This window comes from Orbicella faveolata, unplaced genomic scaffold (genome assembly GCF_042242905.1).
Source record: "Orbicella faveolata isolate gen_17 unplaced genomic scaffold, um_ofav_v1 contig_14, whole genome shotgun sequence".
In the NCBI taxonomy this organism is placed as follows: Eukaryota; Metazoa; Cnidaria; class Anthozoa; order Scleractinia; family Merulinidae; genus Orbicella; species Orbicella faveolata.
The window spans coordinates 4,603,489-4,620,794 of NW_028301541.1; the positions used below are offsets into that span (position 1 = coordinate 4,603,489).

The window sequence follows — 17,306 nt, forward strand, 5'->3', positions numbered from 1 at the left end:
ATGAGGTGCCTTGTATCCAGCCTCTACGCTTACGTAACAAGGTTCCCAGTTCCCAGTCCCTGCCGAGTGCAAGCTTTGATCACCGGTCAGTTGAGGATTTTCCGTAATGTAATCAAACATTTTTGGCTCGTTTCTTGGCCTTTTTGGGACTACAGGCTCGAAACTCTGTTGCTTTGTAACCCAAGGTGTTCCAAGATGAGTGCTGCACCGTTTACAGTGGAGATGATCTTTGTGTTTCTTCTGACATTGTGTCTTCTTCATCAGTATGGAAATTGGCGAAAGCAACATTGGCTGGTGACCATAGCAGTCTTCATTGCTTGGTATTTCTCATTCCTAATTGTTTTCATCCTTCCTTTAGATGTTTCAGCGGTAAGTTGAAATCATTTTCAATGTTAAAATGCCGGAAATTATTGTAATCACACCCGATTTAAGGAAAATGTAGCCTTAATTTTGTACACCAGTTGTCACTTGGTTTTGTCACTTTCATGTAGATTTTATTATGCGTCAATTTTAAGAAGCTGAATTAAATTTGTGTCAAGCTAGTATTACTGAAAAAACAAATGCCTTTTCTATATTTTCTACTCAAACAGACAGATTTTATCTAGACAAAAACATATTTTCTCTACCATTTAGACGTTCTACAGAAAATGTTTGAAAGATGCTCAAGTGAACTCACGACATAAGAGAGAGATTTTGTCGAACACTTCTTCAAATTTCTCGGAGAGTAACTCAAGCCAGACTACTTCGTCAAACTGCGAGAAACCCTGGAGTTATTTACGGGAACATGTTCTTCCAGATCTTTGGCGGGTAGTTTACTGGTCCTCTCAGATACTTTCTTGGTAAGTAGTTGAAAATATACCTTCGGCAATGATGAAATTTGTAGCTGAGTTATTCGTCTGTGAGGCGAAAATCGTCTTAAAAATGTAGATGTTGTCAGTCGCTTCTAAGGTTCCCATGACCTAGTTTTGCACCTGTATGGCATGCCGACAGAAAAAATTACAATATTAAACAAAAACGTATTGTCTACTTGCTTTGACGAATTTTTTTGCATGGATTTACAAGCAGTATTTTGTATAGTCCTAAAAGATTGCAAATTTTTGCTTACCCAAATACAAATTTCTGAATTAATCAAAGAAAATCAAAGAAATTGATTTTGTACCAATTCAAAATGCATACACACCAGTATGATCCAGTATATTGCATGAAACCTCAAGTGTAATTTAAAGATTGGCAAGATTCCAAATTTGCCACTGTTGTTCTGCTCATGGCTGCTGCACTGTTGTTGAAAATACAATATAAAATAAACACAAATGCATAAAGTGTGAGGCAATTTTGATTTTATTCCTAAGATATGTATCTTAGGATGCTGGCAATCACCCAAAGTCAAAATGCTAATTCTCCATAAAGACTGCCTTCATTTCTTTTTAAGCTGGGTGTGAGAATTTGTTTGCTAATCAGTATTAATGGTATTCTGTATTTGATAATGTTTTTTATTCACATTACCAACTCACTTGACAATGGGTTAATATTGTAAAGAGAAATTAGATGTTGGTCACGGGTTTGAAAGTTCTTTTTGTTTTTAAGGTTTATCCTTCCTATTATGCAGTCCTACTCATATGCGGGTGACTTTACTGTGCGGGGTAAAATCAAAACAGCACTGTATGAGAATGCACTATGGTATGGCAGCTATCTCGTCATCTTTGGTATCCTTCTGATCTACGTTATTGCGAAGCCTGAACTACATTTAGATGGGTGAGTATTATTATATCAGTACCATATTGATGGCAACAAGTCTTTCTTTATGTTGCTACATATGTCTGCCAAACAATGTGATTGATATTGTGAGGTGAAATGAAGAGAATGGTACGGAAGACGTGCACGAGTGTACATGTTGTCTTTTTATATTAATTTGTTTCCAACTTGGGTGAATCTGTTTCAATCTTACGGTAACATTCTGGTAATTAATTTAATTTATATATATATTTATTGCTGAGAAGCATCTTTAATATTTAGATTGGCTGGTTTGACAGTCTCTAGTCTCTCCTATTAAACCTGCTATCAAGTATCCCAAAGGTTGTTGTATAAACATAAGTCTGTTACTAAGTGCTCAATGCTTTTCCAATGATGAGTATAAACAACAAAAATGAAACAAAATGGCCAAGGCAAGTGCTTCAATTTGTAGGTTTCTAGCTACCGCCTTTTTACCCCACTAGTAGCTCAGGTACCTTGGGTGCTCAATTAATTTTCTATTCCTTGCATGCTCTAAGGAAATCCATACCAAGCCCCTGATTAACTTGAATAATTTCAAATAACCTTAAAATGATCTTTATTAACTTGTTACAACATTGGAATATGGAAGTTACTGAGGCTGGTGTCTATTTAATACAGGGTCTGCTTAATATACAGTCCATGTTATAATAAAAAAGTGGGTGTTTCTTTTGATTATTCTGTGGGAGGTGTGGTGGCCTCATGGTTAGTGCGCTCGTCTCCGGATGGAGTGGTCCGGGTTCGAGCCCTGGCCGGGGACATTGTGTTGTGTTCTTGGGCAAGACACTTTACTCTCACAGTGCCTCTCTCTTCCCAGGTGTATAAATGGGTACCAGCGAACTTAATGCTGGGGGTAACCCTGCGATGGACTAGCATCCCATCCAGGGGGGAGTAGAAATACTCCTAGTCGCTTCATGCTACAGAAACCGGGATAAGCTCCGGCCTGATGGGCCACTTGGCTCGCATGCAGACCTTACCTCTTTTGATTATTCTAGAACATATTTGAAAATCATTGGAATCACTGCATCTAACACTTGGGGATTGTTGCTTCTGGTGTTCCTTATGGGGTATGGTTTGGTAGAAGTGCCACGCACTACATGGAACACTGCTCGGCTGGAGTTCCAGATGGCTCATGCTTACTTCAAAATATCAAAACTTAGTGTCGAAAGGGAAGAGGCGGAGGAACAATTGTCAGAAGTATTGGAGGTAATAAATCATTAATTTCAAGGTGGACTTTTTGGTATAAAACAACTGATACCAAACATGCCACTTACTCGTTGAATAAGTTTTTTTAATACTTCTTTTTATAGGAAGTAAGTCGGGCATCAGAAGTTTTACGTTACAGACATCCCCTTAGAAAGCACCTTGAAGTTATAATTAAGAAGGTATGTTGGAATAATTTATACTTTGCTTATTGGGTCTTTACAGTCAAACCTGAATTATCTTGTCTTCATTATGAAGACTTTTTTCATCGCCATTCCCAATTTTGAATAAATATCATAGGTTTTAATTTACCATTTTGACATTGTATCAGCAAGAAGCGAATCTCTGACATTCTTTCTGTTGCACCCTAAAACAAGCCATTTTGTTGTCCGATCTGTAGGATTTGTGTGGATGAACTTTAGCCTTTGCTAGCCAAGTGGGAAATGTGTATCTATGATGCTAAAGCCCCTGAATTCATAAGTGTTTCTATGATAAAGTGACATGAGACACCTCTAAAACCTTCTAGGAGATGATATATACACACACACCTTGAAGAAGGTCACTGCAAATTAAGAGAGGGCAGGTGCTTTCAAAAGCCAAAATTTTAAAAGAACAGTCAAGTCTGAAGCTATTCAGGAATATCAAGTTGGGTGAGGAGAGAGTGAGAGGGGAATGGGACCAAGTTCCCCTGCTCCCCCAAATGAAAAAATAAACAACTCTAGGGTGCCAAGGTGTGGAGATTTTCAAGAGAAATACAATTATTACTAATTATTTTTTCTTGTTTTAGTTCCCAGAATCTTCGCAGTCCAATTTTAACAGAGGAACTGATGACTATGTTGATTACGAGGATTACCTGAAGGAGACTGGGAGTAGAATCACTGAGACCTACACAGAGAAAAGCTTAGCAAAACTTCACAAGAGGGTGATTACCATCACTCACACATGGAAACGCACACAATGGTGAACAGATGGATAATTTAATTAACAATATTATTTAGGAAGTAAAAAACATGTACCATGTTTCTTTGAAGTTATAGAAACATGAGTGGAAGTCTGGGAGAACTAGAAATACTGTGGGAACACAAGCTGACCCACAGCTTTTTTGAGTTCTCTCAAACTTCCACTCGTGTTTCTATAACTTGATAGAAACACAGAGAACATGTTTTCTATTTCTCTTAGAACATGCCGTTTGCTTGCGCCATCATGACATCAACTTCTGGTGCTAGTTCTGGGTTTCTGTCAAGTTATAGAAACACAATTTTGAACCAGTCAGTGTGCTTATTTTCTTTGGGCTATTTCTAATACAATGTGATCTTGCAAAATTCCATGGAATTCTACCTGAAACTTAGCCTATATATGAAGCTGTAGGATGAGTGAGATTAAACATGTTGCTTAACTTCAAGTCTTGCTGTCCTTTGAATTCTTAAGTTTGTGTCTAGAATTTGGTTTCTGTTTTTAGCCAGTGGAACATACAGCTTGAAAAAGTGTTTGACTTAGAAGATCTGTCACGAAACACAGGGAGCAGTGACAGGTGTGTAAAGAATCCTATAGTTTCATTAGCTATAGTTTTATTAGGATTTATATTTTGTTGCTGCATGGTTGGTTACTTACAGTAGTATTCGGCATGCAATTTGTACTCCATAAACATTTGCAACTGAAGTTGGCTTTTTACTTGGTAAAGATAGTAAAGTTTTCATTCATGGGCAAGAGTGTCTGATGCCACTGGGGCTTATCCCAGAAGCTACCCCCTCCCCCCCCCCCCCCCCGGATAGTATTGTGCACTGTCAGGTTGCCCTGATATTAGCTGGAACTGAACTGTTAGCCAGGTTACAATGACCCTAGCCAGCAGTCAAACATAGACTGCTCTTTCTGAAGTGCAATACACTAGCTACTAAAACACCATTTTGTGGCCTCTATCCAGTATTAAACATTCTTCTCTTCTTCACAGACACTACAAATCTTCACTGAGAGCACCATCTAGTGGAACTAAACCCGTTTTGGGTATGTTATCAGGGTGTGAAACCATTAGTACAAACCATTTTTCTGAATAAGAGAGATTAAGGGTGCATTCCTTTGGGGTGATGTGGATCAGGATCAGTGATCCACAACAAGAAGATCTGTTAGATCTTATAACCGCGCTTTTAAAATTTAACTGTTCGCTTAGCACTACCGTCGGAACGCAGTACACATTCCAAAGCAGTCATTGATGATTCTTTTCTTACTGTAGACATCACATCACTTGATCAACACAAACTGTATTAATGCACCATCAGTGGTAGCCTTTGACAAATCTCCGATGACTTAATGGTCTTAATCTAGAACTTTCTTCGGGATATGTATGGGCATGAACGATATCAACGACACAATAATAACACTATTAACAACAGCTTTCTTTCTTAAAAGTCGTGATTAAATTTAATTGGTGTTTTCCACGAGTAAAGGGCTAGCAAAGTAGTCACACAAGTCATAAAAAAACTCTATCCCGACCGATGTATCGATTTTGGTCACTCCAGTGACCACAGATTGAAAACGTGACAGAAAATTGGCGTTACTTTTGATTCTCACCAAATTTGTCGTATCCCCCCCCCCCCCTCGGGAGAATTTTGTTAAGTTAGCTAATTTAGTATGCAAGCCACCGTAATGGCGGTCGCCGCCGGCGAAATGTTTATTTGCTCAAAATTGGGGCAAAATCTTTCGGAGATGGAAATCAGGACATTTGTAAGGATACAGAAAGTAATTTGGGACCGGTTGCTGGCTTCTAAGGCTGAATTTATCCAGAAGTAAGCTGTATTTTCGTTTTCGTGTCGAAAGCCACGCGATGAAATATTATCGGCTTGTTCTGCTGTCTTGTTCTGTTTTTTCTCTTTGTCGTTTTTGTAGCCCGCCGAGGCCAGTCTTTCGTCTAAATCAGTTGAAAAAGGTTCGAAAAAGATGTTCCCATTCAAGTTTAAACTCTCAGGCGATAATTGTGGAGTTTTTTGGCCGAAACGTCGGCTTTGTTATGTTGGTGCTTTTCGGTTGCTATGGGCGACCGTTGCTTCCTTTGTTAGGACAAGTCTGGGAAGTGAGGTCACAAAACAATTCGAATTAATTCTGGTTTTGTTCGATTTCGCTGAAATTTTAACACGATAAAGCTGGATTGTTAAGGAATCGATTTACCGCCTGCCGATGTGTGGTAGCTATTAACGCTGAAGTGTTATATCGCTTCGAAGTCAGGGTTTTGAAGAGATTTTTTTGCAACATGTGGGTTCGGCGTGATTTTGTAATCTGAGGTTTCGGTTGACCTCGAAGGAAAAAATATCCGGAAAAGGTCATTTCATCGACGATTCAAACAAATATAAATATGTATATGTTCCGAGCTAAATTTCTGGTGAAAAAATATAATTTTTGACGAGCGCTGGGTTTTTAATTTATTCCCGCGAAAGATGAGATTTATTGTTTCAACAGCTTTTGGCGAGTAAACATCACAGTTTGCGTGACTAAAAATTTGGCCGAGTGGAAGCTTGGGTCTGCTCGCACCGAAGTCGAAAAAAACAAGAAGATCTGTTAGATCTTATAACCGCGCTTTTAAAATTTAACTGTTCGCTTAGCACTACCGTCGGAACGCAGTGCACATTCCAAAGCAGTCATTGATGATTCTTTTCTTACTGTAGACATCACATCACTTGATCAACACAAACTGTATTATTGCACCACCAGTGGTAGCGTTTGACAAATCTCCGATGACTTAATGGCCTTAATCTAGAACTGTCTTCGGGATATGTATGGGCATGAACGATATCAACGACACAATAATAACACTATTAAGAACAGCTTTCTTTCTTAAAAGTCATGATTAAATTTAATTGGTGTTTTCCACGAGTAAAGGGCTAGCAAAGTAGTCACACAAGTCATAAAAAAACCCTATCCCGACCGATGTATCGATTTTGGTCACTCCAGTGACCGCAGATTGAAAACGTGACAGAAAATTGGCGTTACTTTTGATTCTCACCAAATTTGTCGTGTCCCCCCCCCCCCTCGGGAGAATTTTGTTAAGTTAGCTAATTTAGTATGCAAGCCACCGTAATGGCGGTCGCCGCCGGCGAAATGTTTATTTGCTCAAAATTGGGGCAAAATCTTTCGGAGATGGAAATCAGGACATTTGTAAGGATACAGAAAGTAATTTGGGACCGGTTGCTGGCTTCTAAGGCTGAATTTATCCAGAAGTAAGCTGTATTTTCGTTTTCGTGTCGAAAGCCACGCGATGAAATATTATCGGCTTGTTCTGCTGTCTTGTTCTGTTTTTTCTCTTTGTCGTTTTTGTAGCCCGCCGAGGCCAGTCTTTCATCTAAATCAGTTGAAAAAGGTTCAAAAAAGATGTTCCCATTCAAGTTTAAACTCTCAGGCGATAATTGTGGAGTTTTTTGGCCGAAACGTCGGCTTTGTTATGTTGGTGTTTTTCGGTTGCTATGGGCGACCGTTGCTTCCTTTGTTAGGACAAGTCTGGGAAGTGAGGTCACAAAACAATTCGAATTAATTCTGGTTTTGTTCGATTTCGCTGAAATTTTAACACGATAAAGTTGGATTGTTAACGAATAGATTTACCGCCTGCCGATGTGTGGTAGCTATTAACGCTGAAGTGTTATATCGCTTCGAAGTCAGGGTTTTGAAGAGATTTTTTTGCAACATGTGGGTTCGGCGTGATTTTGTAATCTGAGGTTTCGGTTGACCCCGAAGGAAAAAATATCCGGAAAAGGTCATTTCATCGACGATTCAAACAAATATAAATATGTATGTGTTCCGAGCTAAATTTCTGGTGAAAAAATATAATTTTTGACGAGCGCTGGGTTTTTAATTTATTCCCGCGAAAGATGAGATTTATTGTTTCAACAGCTCTTGGCGAGTAAACATCACAGGTTGCGTGACTCAAAATTTGGCCGAGTGGAAGCTTGGGTCTGCTCGCACCGAAGTCGAAAAAAAACAAGAATATCTGTTAGATCTTATAACCGCGCTTTTAAAATTTAACTGTTTGCTTAGCACTACCGTCGGAACGCAGTGCACATTCCAAAGCAGTCATTGATGATTCTTTTCTTACTGTAGACATCACATCACTTGATCAACACAAACTGTATTATTGCACCATCAGTGGTAGCCATTGACAAATCTCCGATGACGTAATGGTCTTAATCTTTGTAGAACTTTCTTTGGGATATGTATGGGCATGAACGATATAAATGACACGATAATAACACTATTAACAACAGCTTTCTTTCTTAAAAGTCATGATTAAATTTAATTGGTGTTTTCCACGAGTAAAGGGCTAGCAAAGTAGTCACACAAGTCATATAATTTAATAATAAAACTCTATCCCGACCGATGTATCGATTTTGGTCACTCCAGTGACCACAGATTGAAAACGTGACAGAAAATTGACGTTATTTTCGATTCTCACCAAATTTAGACAGTGGGATGAAATTACAGGCCATTTTTCAGCTCTTTTCGTCATATCCCCCCCACGGGAGAATTTTGTCAAGTTGGCTAATTTAGTATGCAAGCCACCGTAATGGCGGTCACCATCGACGAAGCGTTTATTTGCTCAAAATTGGGGCAAAATCTTTCGGAGACGGAAGTCAGGACATTTGTAAAGATACAGAAAGTAATTTGGGACCGGTTGCTGGCCTCTAAGGCTGAATTTATCCAGAAGTAAGCTGTATTTTCGTTTTCGTGCCGAAAGCCATGCGATGAAATATTATCGGCTTGTTCTGCTGTCTTGTTCTGTTTTTCTCTTGGTCTTTGTTGTAGCCCGCCGAGGCCAGTCTTTCGTCTAAATCAGTTGAAAAAAGTTCGAAAAAGATGTTCCCAGTCAAGTTTAAGCTCTCAGGCGATAATTCTGGAGTTTTTTGGCCGAAACGTTCGGCTTTGTTATGTTCGTGTCTTTCGGTTGCTATGGGCGACCGTTGCTTCCTTTGTTAGGTCAAGTCTGGGGAGTGAGGTCACAAAAAAATTCGAATTAATTCTGGTTTTGTTCGATTTCGCTGAAATTTTAACACGATAAAGCTGGATTGTTAAGGAATAAATTTACCGTCTGCCGATGTGTGGTAGCTATTGACGCTGAAGTGTTATATCGCTTCGAAGTCAGGGTTTTGAAGAGATTTTTTTGCAACGTGTAGGTTCGGCGTGATTTTGTAATCGGAGGTTTCGGTTGACCCCGAAGGAAAAAATATCCGGAAAAGGTCATTTCATCGACGATTCAAAGGAATATAAATATGTATATGTTCCGAGCTAAATTTCTGGTGAAAAAATATAATTTTTGACGAGCGCTGGGTTTTTAATTTTTTCCCGCGAAAGATGAGATTTATTAATGTTTCAACAGCTTTTGGCGAGTAAACATCACAGGTTGCGTGACTCAAAATTTGGCCGAGTGGAAGCTTGGGTCTGCTCGCACCGAAGTCGAAAAAAAAAAAACCACGGGTAAACCATGAACCGCGCTCGGCCCATGGCCGCGCGGTTAAAAAAACCACGGGTAAACCATGAACCGCGCTCGGCCCATGGCCGCGCGGTTAATGACTCCGATCATGGTACATCAAAGGAACCGTTGAATCCACTCTGGTCATGGATTCATCGGTTACTTGGGTGTACCATGATCCAGAGTGATCTTGGATCACTGATCCTGATCCAGATCACCCCAAAGGAACGCACCCTTACTTTCAATCTTTAGATCTAATTATTTTGTCTTTTGTTCATTATTTTTAGAGTGGTACTGGCGTGTCTGGATGTTGCCATCACTGCTACGTGTAACTGCAGTTCTTCTGTTTCTGCTGTCGGTGACCCTTGTCTGGTCAGAGGTGACCTTCTTCAATGTCAAGCCTGTGTTGTCGATATTTGCACAGATGATCCACAGTGCTAGTGAAGGATATTACTATTTCTATGTAGAGGTTTGTGCAGAAAAATGACATGTTGTAGCTTGAAGATTCTAAACAGATGTTACAACATGCGCTCAATTCCCTCCCTGTTCAAAAGATATCTGAAGTTTGACCTGAAAAATTCCATAATTACTCATGATCAATTTCTTAGCATTGCAAAATATCAAGACTCTGAGACAGCTTTGTGGAAAGATCTAGACTCTACTGTGCACAATTATTAGTATTAAGCACTAAAATATGACTCTGCAAGACCTGTGACCCATTATTCTGACGATGTTCCGATGATCCTCAAAATTTCCCATAGCAAAACCCTTTACATGTTTAAAACAACATAGATCCGTGTAGCCTCTGATTAGTTGTTACTTGGTTTATAGTTTCTGCATTCAAGTAATTTATAACAAATCTCAGACAAAATTGTTCATGAAAAGTGGGTGTCCATAAAGCAGGTTCCTCTAATATAAACTACACTTTGCACTGTGTTTTTGTGTGTTGTGGTCTTCACCTCAAAAATTCTGGATCTGTTCTTGCCTTGGTCTCTCTCTACAGCCACTTCATCTGACATGGAATTTCTCAGGTCAGATATTCCTGAGATGTTTCTTGAGTGGGTTTAAAAGAAGGATAGGTGTACTTACACATAGGCTTTTTCAGCAGATGAATGTATAAATAAATTTATCTTAAACCATCTCATTGTTTGCTACCCAGATCGTCACAGAGGCTAAGGTGACTTGTTCTCAAACTGTTTGAGAATCAAGTTTTTTGCCACAAAAAGAAAAAAACTCTGGATTGTTTTTGATTGCAGGTGATATCATGTGTAACCATTTCATACATGTGTGTCTGTGTTTACTACACTGTCTTCAAAATGAGGTTCTTCAATTATTACTACTTTGCTCCAAAGCATCAGACAGATCCAAACAGCTTGCTCTTCAGTGGATTGTAAGTTAATAAAAGTAGTTGTTACTCTATGCAAGTATCTTACACTCTCATCTCAATTCTTCCCTGGATTTATGTTTTAGAATTATTGTTTCTAAAACATACCTAAATCATAGCTAATTAAGAAATGAGGACAACTAAATGAAAAATGCCAAAGGTGGAAATTAAATATGGATTAAAAATTATATCACACAGCTCTCTTTTTACGTTTAATAATTTGAAACAAGAACTTCTGGTATAAAAGAATTGAATGGCTTGGTGCAAGACTGACGTTAGTGACTTTTTCGGGTGAAATTTTTTTTTCTTCAAAAGTGCCTGAATTTTTGCATGTGCTTTTCAATTTAGTAGTAAAACATTCCCCTGTATTTTTTTTGGCCGTTTTGCGCTTTGTTTCTGAGAAAAACGAGGACAAAATATCGAAGCGTGCACAATGAACGCAACGAGGCGGAACAAGAGAAAACAATTATTTAAATTTTCAATGCAGTTGTTAGTTCGTGTTGACGTGGTGCAAGTGATAAAAGCGCGTGTACGGGATGGATAATTTTCGTAGAGTGTCGGTTCAAATCCCGAATTTTTCCCCTGGTTTTTTTTTTTTTTTTTTTTCTTTTCCTCCGTTTGCTCTTCTTTTGAATTTCTTTTTGTTAACAAGAAAAACCTATTGTCGATTTCAGCTGCCGAACAACGCTGGTCAGATCCGCTGGTTCGACACTGGCTTCGACATTTTTCCTTCACTTGACAACCCGTCTTGGACGGCTGTTTTTTAAATTGATTGAAACGATTTGCTGCAAATTGTTGCTCTGGTTCGTCATCAAGCTTTGTTTGAAACGATCATCGATTTTACGATCGCTTCGCTGAATGGCGTGAAAACGCACAGGTATGCCACGCGGACAAATTCTTTTGCGTACACAAAATTTCATTGCGAACGGATCATTAGCACTCGTAGCTCAATCGGTAAGGCGCAAGGTTGTTAGAATATCGTTAGTCAGATTCGCTGGTTCAACACTGACAGGGACACTTTTCCTACACTTGACAACCCGTCTTGGACGGCTTTTCTTTTTTTTCCTTTCATTGCTAATTATTTTTAGTTGGAAATCGAAGTCTGATTCGCCCAGCCAAGAAAACCAACAACTGAAACAAGCAAAGCAGAGTACACAGTCGAGCCAGCGCGGTTACCGGGCTCACATAAAGAGGCCCTAAATCACTTAATACTGCTTAATGACATTCCGAGTGTATCGGAAGATTCGCCCATTTATCGATGCCGCGGTCGATAAACTTTTCAAGGTCTCTTTTTAAAGCGAAGTTTGAGCGTTTGAACATGCAGCGTTTTCAAAAAGCGAATATCAGCGACCCAGTTGTTCGAGCTTTTATGGAAGGCGGTCATGTTGTCTCCTTCGCACATGCGATAAAAGCGCTGCGCGTCGCGAACGTTAATATTTTGTCGTCAGACCGGTTCGACACAACATCAGCCCCTTTTTTCCTGTTGATTTATCTCCTTTTTGAAACCAAAACATTAAAATAGGCCGTATTATCGATGCTGCTAGTGCTAAAATAAACCGTTAAGTTCGCATCGAAATACGCCTTCGATTAGTAAAGTAGCGTGTGTATCGAAAGATTCGCCCAATTAAATCAGCGACCGCTACATACAAGTATATATTATGTTTACAAAATTAATGCTCTTTGATTATGTTCGAATAAACTAACGTTTTGTCGAGAGACCGGTTCGACACAACCGGTCAGCCGCCGAACAACGCTGGTCAGATCCGCTGGTTCGACACTGGCTTCGACATTTTTCCTTCACTTGACAACCCGTCTTGGACGGCTGTTTTTTAAATTGATTGAAACGATTTGCTGCAAATTGTTGCTCTGGTTCGTCATCAAGCTTTGTTTGAAACGATCATCGATTTTACGATCGCTTCGCTGAATGGCGTGAAAACGCACATGTATGCCACGCGGACAAATTCTTATAAATACACAGAATTTCACTGCAAGCGATACATTAGCATTCGTAGCTCAATCGGTAAGACGTTGGGCTGTTGAGACAGCGGCTGGGTTAACGCTGGCTTGGACATATTTCCTTCACTTGAGAACCCGTATTGGACGGCTTTGCTTTTTCCTTTTCAATTGCTGAATATTTTTAGTTCGAATCGAAGACTGATTCGCTCAGCCAAGAAAACTAACAACTGAAACAAGCAAAACAAACCACAGTCGATGAAGTCTGATTAGACGGAAAGCAAAGCCTGACGCTACTTTCCGGAAAATAATTCGTAGAGGACGGAAAACATAAACAGAAAACCTCACTGAAAAGTTAAAAACTGAAATCAAAATTCACGCTTATCCATAGTCCATACCCGTATTATTTTCACGCTTTGACCAAGTCAAAACCGAACTCTGACGAGATTGGGTTTGTATCGTTAACTTGATTAGACTGCGAGCAGTCTCTCTTTTGCAAAGTATAACACACACCAGACAAATTTGTAAAAATTCTGAAAACTCGCCAACGTCAATGCCATAAAATTTAAGAATTGGTTATATCAACTCCTCACTGCAATTTTAGGCAATACGAAAACACTCCGAAACAGCTATACGTGGATGAAACATGTTGATTTGTTTGCTTTTGCTGAAAACAATAGGTGCGAAAAAGGTGGTGATTTTGCTTGGACTTTGACACTGCCGCGCCGGTACAAAAAAAGTCAACAAACCATACTGAATCATAATGGTAATGGTACGTTATTTAAGTCTCGTTCACCGCGTCAACTTTGGTTTAGACTGCGTACGTTATAAGGAGTAAGGTCCTTGTAAATCGATGTTTTCTCACTGACTGTAGGCTCGATTTCCGCCGCTTTCTCGAGTCCGGTCTACGTTCCTCCCCGAGAAGAGGGGGAGGAGCGCGGGCTCTTTTTCCGAACAGCGGCTGGTAATCGAGCCAACACTGACTGTTGTTCATGGATAATCGAATACTCAACAACAACAATTTATTTCAGTATTCCCATATATAAATGTAATTACATAAAATAAATAAATTTAATTACAATAGTAATAGAAATATATGTGTAGATATATTTATATATTTCATCAAATTACAAGAGACTGTCTGAAATCCATACATAAATGAACATAAGCAGCTGACAGTCGAGATATACAAGGGTCACCATTATTAAAGAGAAAAATAATTTTTAAATTTTTGTCGAAGTCATTGAAATTGGGATATCTCTCGTTTATATCGGCAAAAAACTTGGAACGTAAATTATTGTAAAGTTGACAAGAAAGTTTAAAATGAAATTCATGTTCAACGTATTTTAATTGGCAGAAAGGACAAATTTAAGTGAATACTGAAAGCTCCAGTTTCCATTGTGGTTATTCTGCTTTTTCCGGCTACTCTTAAGATTTAATTAAACTCATTCAATGCGGGAAGCGAGTAAAATCGAGTCTATTTATTTTCTGCCTTTTCCAAGCGACGCAAACACAAAATTTAGAAACGATTTGGAAGGCTTTTTGAATGTGAGAAGCACAATGTGAACCTCAGGGGGGTACATGCTTTAAAGGAACCCTTTGTGTTGTAATTAATACCGACAAAAAGAGAGCTGTCATGGCGTTTAAAAGTTCTACTTGAAACAGACCACTGAAACAGACCACGTGTCCATGTGTTCAAATCAAATCTCAACAGAGGGTAGGCCCTCGACTTAGTGGAGACAAACTTTATCCTTCCTGCCCCTCCCCTCAATCATTTTTCTGGAATCTGCAAAACTCTAACAGAAACGTAACCAGCCGCAACCAGGGTACTTCCTCGGGGGAGGAAGAGAGAGGACCCTGGGAACGGGGTTGTCTTAAAAGAAGTGAGCTCGTGACGCCGTATCTATGGATACAAAGAAATTGGTAGACTCAGCACGTATATTTCTACGTGATTCTTTTAGCCGCGAGTACGGTGGCCCATAGGTGCCATCCTAAAATTTCACTCCTTAAATTTTATTCGGTTGTATTTTTTCTATTCCGTGATATTTTTATTCCTTGATAATCTTTTGCACACATTTTTTAATTATCCCTAGATAGTTCTTTTTATCTCAAGATTAATTTATCTCTGAGATATATATTTTTTTTAACCTCGAGATAATTTTTTATTTCGAGATTATTTCATTTTGAGATAATTTTTTCTCTCGAGATAATTTTTCATCTCGAGATAATTTTTCATCTAATTTTTTTATCTCGAGATAATTTTAATACTAAATACTAAGTTAGATCATTTTCTATCTCGAGATAATTTTAATACTAATACTAAATGGATAGTGGGTGGAACTTACTAGTCGAAGATATCCCATATTTGTCCGCGGTGGTACAAAAATCGCCTTTCTGTTGATGGATCGTATTGCCTTACAGTTTGCATAAAGCGAACTGGCAAACTCCGTTCCGAGAAATAGTTTAACAATTCCCTTGTTTCACTGAGTGACAACAGCTCGGTATTACAAACAATGTCGCAGAATTCGTTTTCCTCCATGACTGGATATCTCAAATTCTTAAGAATCTGCTCTCCAAGGATTTGTCGCCATTGTTTACCGTGAGCTTCATACTTAAGCTTCTTGCACTCATTTTCTGCCCACCTATTGATAGCGACGAATAAGTCGATTTCTTTAATGTTCAGAGTGTCTCTTCACCAACTCGATCAAGTCCATTTTATCCACTTCAAGGAACTCCTCAGATTCCAGAACGTCTTTGCATTCTTTATCTATAAATTTCCAACATGAGCGCAGGAGGGATTTGTTTTCAATAAGTTTTGAATGTTTCAAGACACAAAACACATTACTAGAATCTAGATGATCCCGTAAAAATAATATGCAACGTTTGGTCAGGGACTCAATCATATATTTCTCCGCCAAATACAGTAGTTGTAAAACGTTGCTGCCGTTGAAGCGGACCTCTCCGGTATATATGAATCGTAGGAACTCTAACATCCCTTCGTAGTCGCAGTCCGGGAGATGAATGTTTTTGCTCGTTTCTGCCGCTAAACTTCCGCAAAACATGGCAAAAAACACTGGGCTTGCAATCGCCAACAAGAACCTATGAGCTGGAATCACCTTCTTGCCAGCGCTGCTGGTTTCTCCATCAATGGACGCACGAACGACAAATTTCACGTCACTCAACGCATCGGTGCCTAACAAACATTTGGATCTTTCTTTGTAGATCTCTGTAATCGCAGACATGATGTTTTCCAGTTGTAAAAGAGATTGAAACTTAAGATATCAGTGCCTGGTCGCAAAAGGCTTCCTCAAGGAGTAAAGGAAATAGGGCACGTCCAAGGCGGTCCGCAACGGCTGAGCCTGTAAAAATGTCATCACTTTGTGTTAACGGAAACCAATTATTTGCTCCAACAAACGGAAGTCATTACAAGACATTATGTTGAGAAGCAAACAACAACAGTTTTATTATTTTTTGTACCCTCTGCCTGAATTACAATGTGTAATAAACAAGGCGAAATCATTGTCCTCGCTTAATGCTCTATATTTTCAAAATCCTCAAGGATGAAATGGCTAACGTTTTTGCAAATATATGGGAAAACGTTATCTAAAGGTAATACCGGGCGTTTTCCAGTTACTGAGAAATTCTGGAAATTTCGCTGGAAATTCCCATCGGGTGAAAAACACAAGTTTCATTGGTTTCCAGGATGCCCTCTCAGGCCTCGATCTCGCTAGTTTTTCTACATATATGGGCGCCTATCAATTCTCATGTGTAGTAGGCTTACAGTCTTTCCCGTAAAAAACCGTGACCAGAGAAAATTTCTGGAATGTTTATTGTTTTGTGACCAATCAGATACGAGATGAAACCGCAAAAGATAATCGCCAAACCGCAAGGGATTAGTCACGACTTGACACATAACAACGAGCTGGCTTTTTTTTCCACGACAAATCTTCAGTTTTACTGCGAATTAGCTCCTCAAATTCACGTGATGTGTTAGAGCCTATAATGATAAATGGCAAGCAAACTGAGATCATTTCATTTTGTAAAGTCTTAGGCATCAACATCTCGGCCGATCTCAAATGGAATGAACATGTGAAAGTCGCTGGCAGAAAGGTCGCGTCATGCTTGTATTATCTTTGACAGCTGAAACGCGCCAAGGTTCCATCTAAACACCCCCTATTATTTTATGACTTACATCCGCTCGGTCATTGAATACGTTTGTGAAATTTTTCACAATCCCCTGCCGCACCCCGGGGGGGGGGAGGTACTCCCTTATATGGGCTATATAGGTATGTGCGGCCCTAAAGGGTATATTTTTTCAGCCTTTTTGGGTCATAAATAGGGTATCAATTTTGGCCATTTTTGTTATAAATAGGGTATGGTTTTTGCACTCTGGTCTTGAATAGGGTATGTTTCTTAGAAGAAGCTACTTTTTCATCATTATCAATAAGACTTTCAACAAAAGCGTTGCATAACTTAAGTTTAGGGTAACTGTGTCGGCTGCAACGGTCATAAATAGGCTATCGAATTTTTGGTCAGGCCATAAATAGGGTAGCA

The 17,306-nt window shown here is 39.2% G+C and overlaps 1 protein-coding gene across 1 annotated transcript in view; it reads left to right on the plus strand.

Moving 5' to 3' along the window:
* LOC110063109 (G protein-coupled receptor-associated protein LMBRD2-like) overlaps positions 1-17,306 on the plus strand; it is a 25,280-nt gene continuing 7,974 nt past the window's right edge. The window contains exons 1-10 of the mRNA XM_089286276.1: positions 1-369; positions 634-839; positions 1,585-1,752; positions 2,763-2,973; positions 3,078-3,152; positions 3,758-3,930; positions 4,430-4,501; positions 4,919-4,971; positions 9,703-9,884; positions 10,672-10,805. Of these exons, the coding sequence (XP_089142402.1) occupies positions 1-369; positions 634-839; positions 1,585-1,752; positions 2,763-2,973; positions 3,078-3,152; positions 3,758-3,930; positions 4,430-4,501; positions 4,919-4,971; positions 9,703-9,884; positions 10,672-10,805 (1,643 nt within the window). The remainder of the gene's footprint in view (positions 370-633; positions 840-1,584; positions 1,753-2,762; positions 2,974-3,077; positions 3,153-3,757; positions 3,931-4,429; positions 4,502-4,918; positions 4,972-9,702; positions 9,885-10,671; positions 10,806-17,306) is intronic.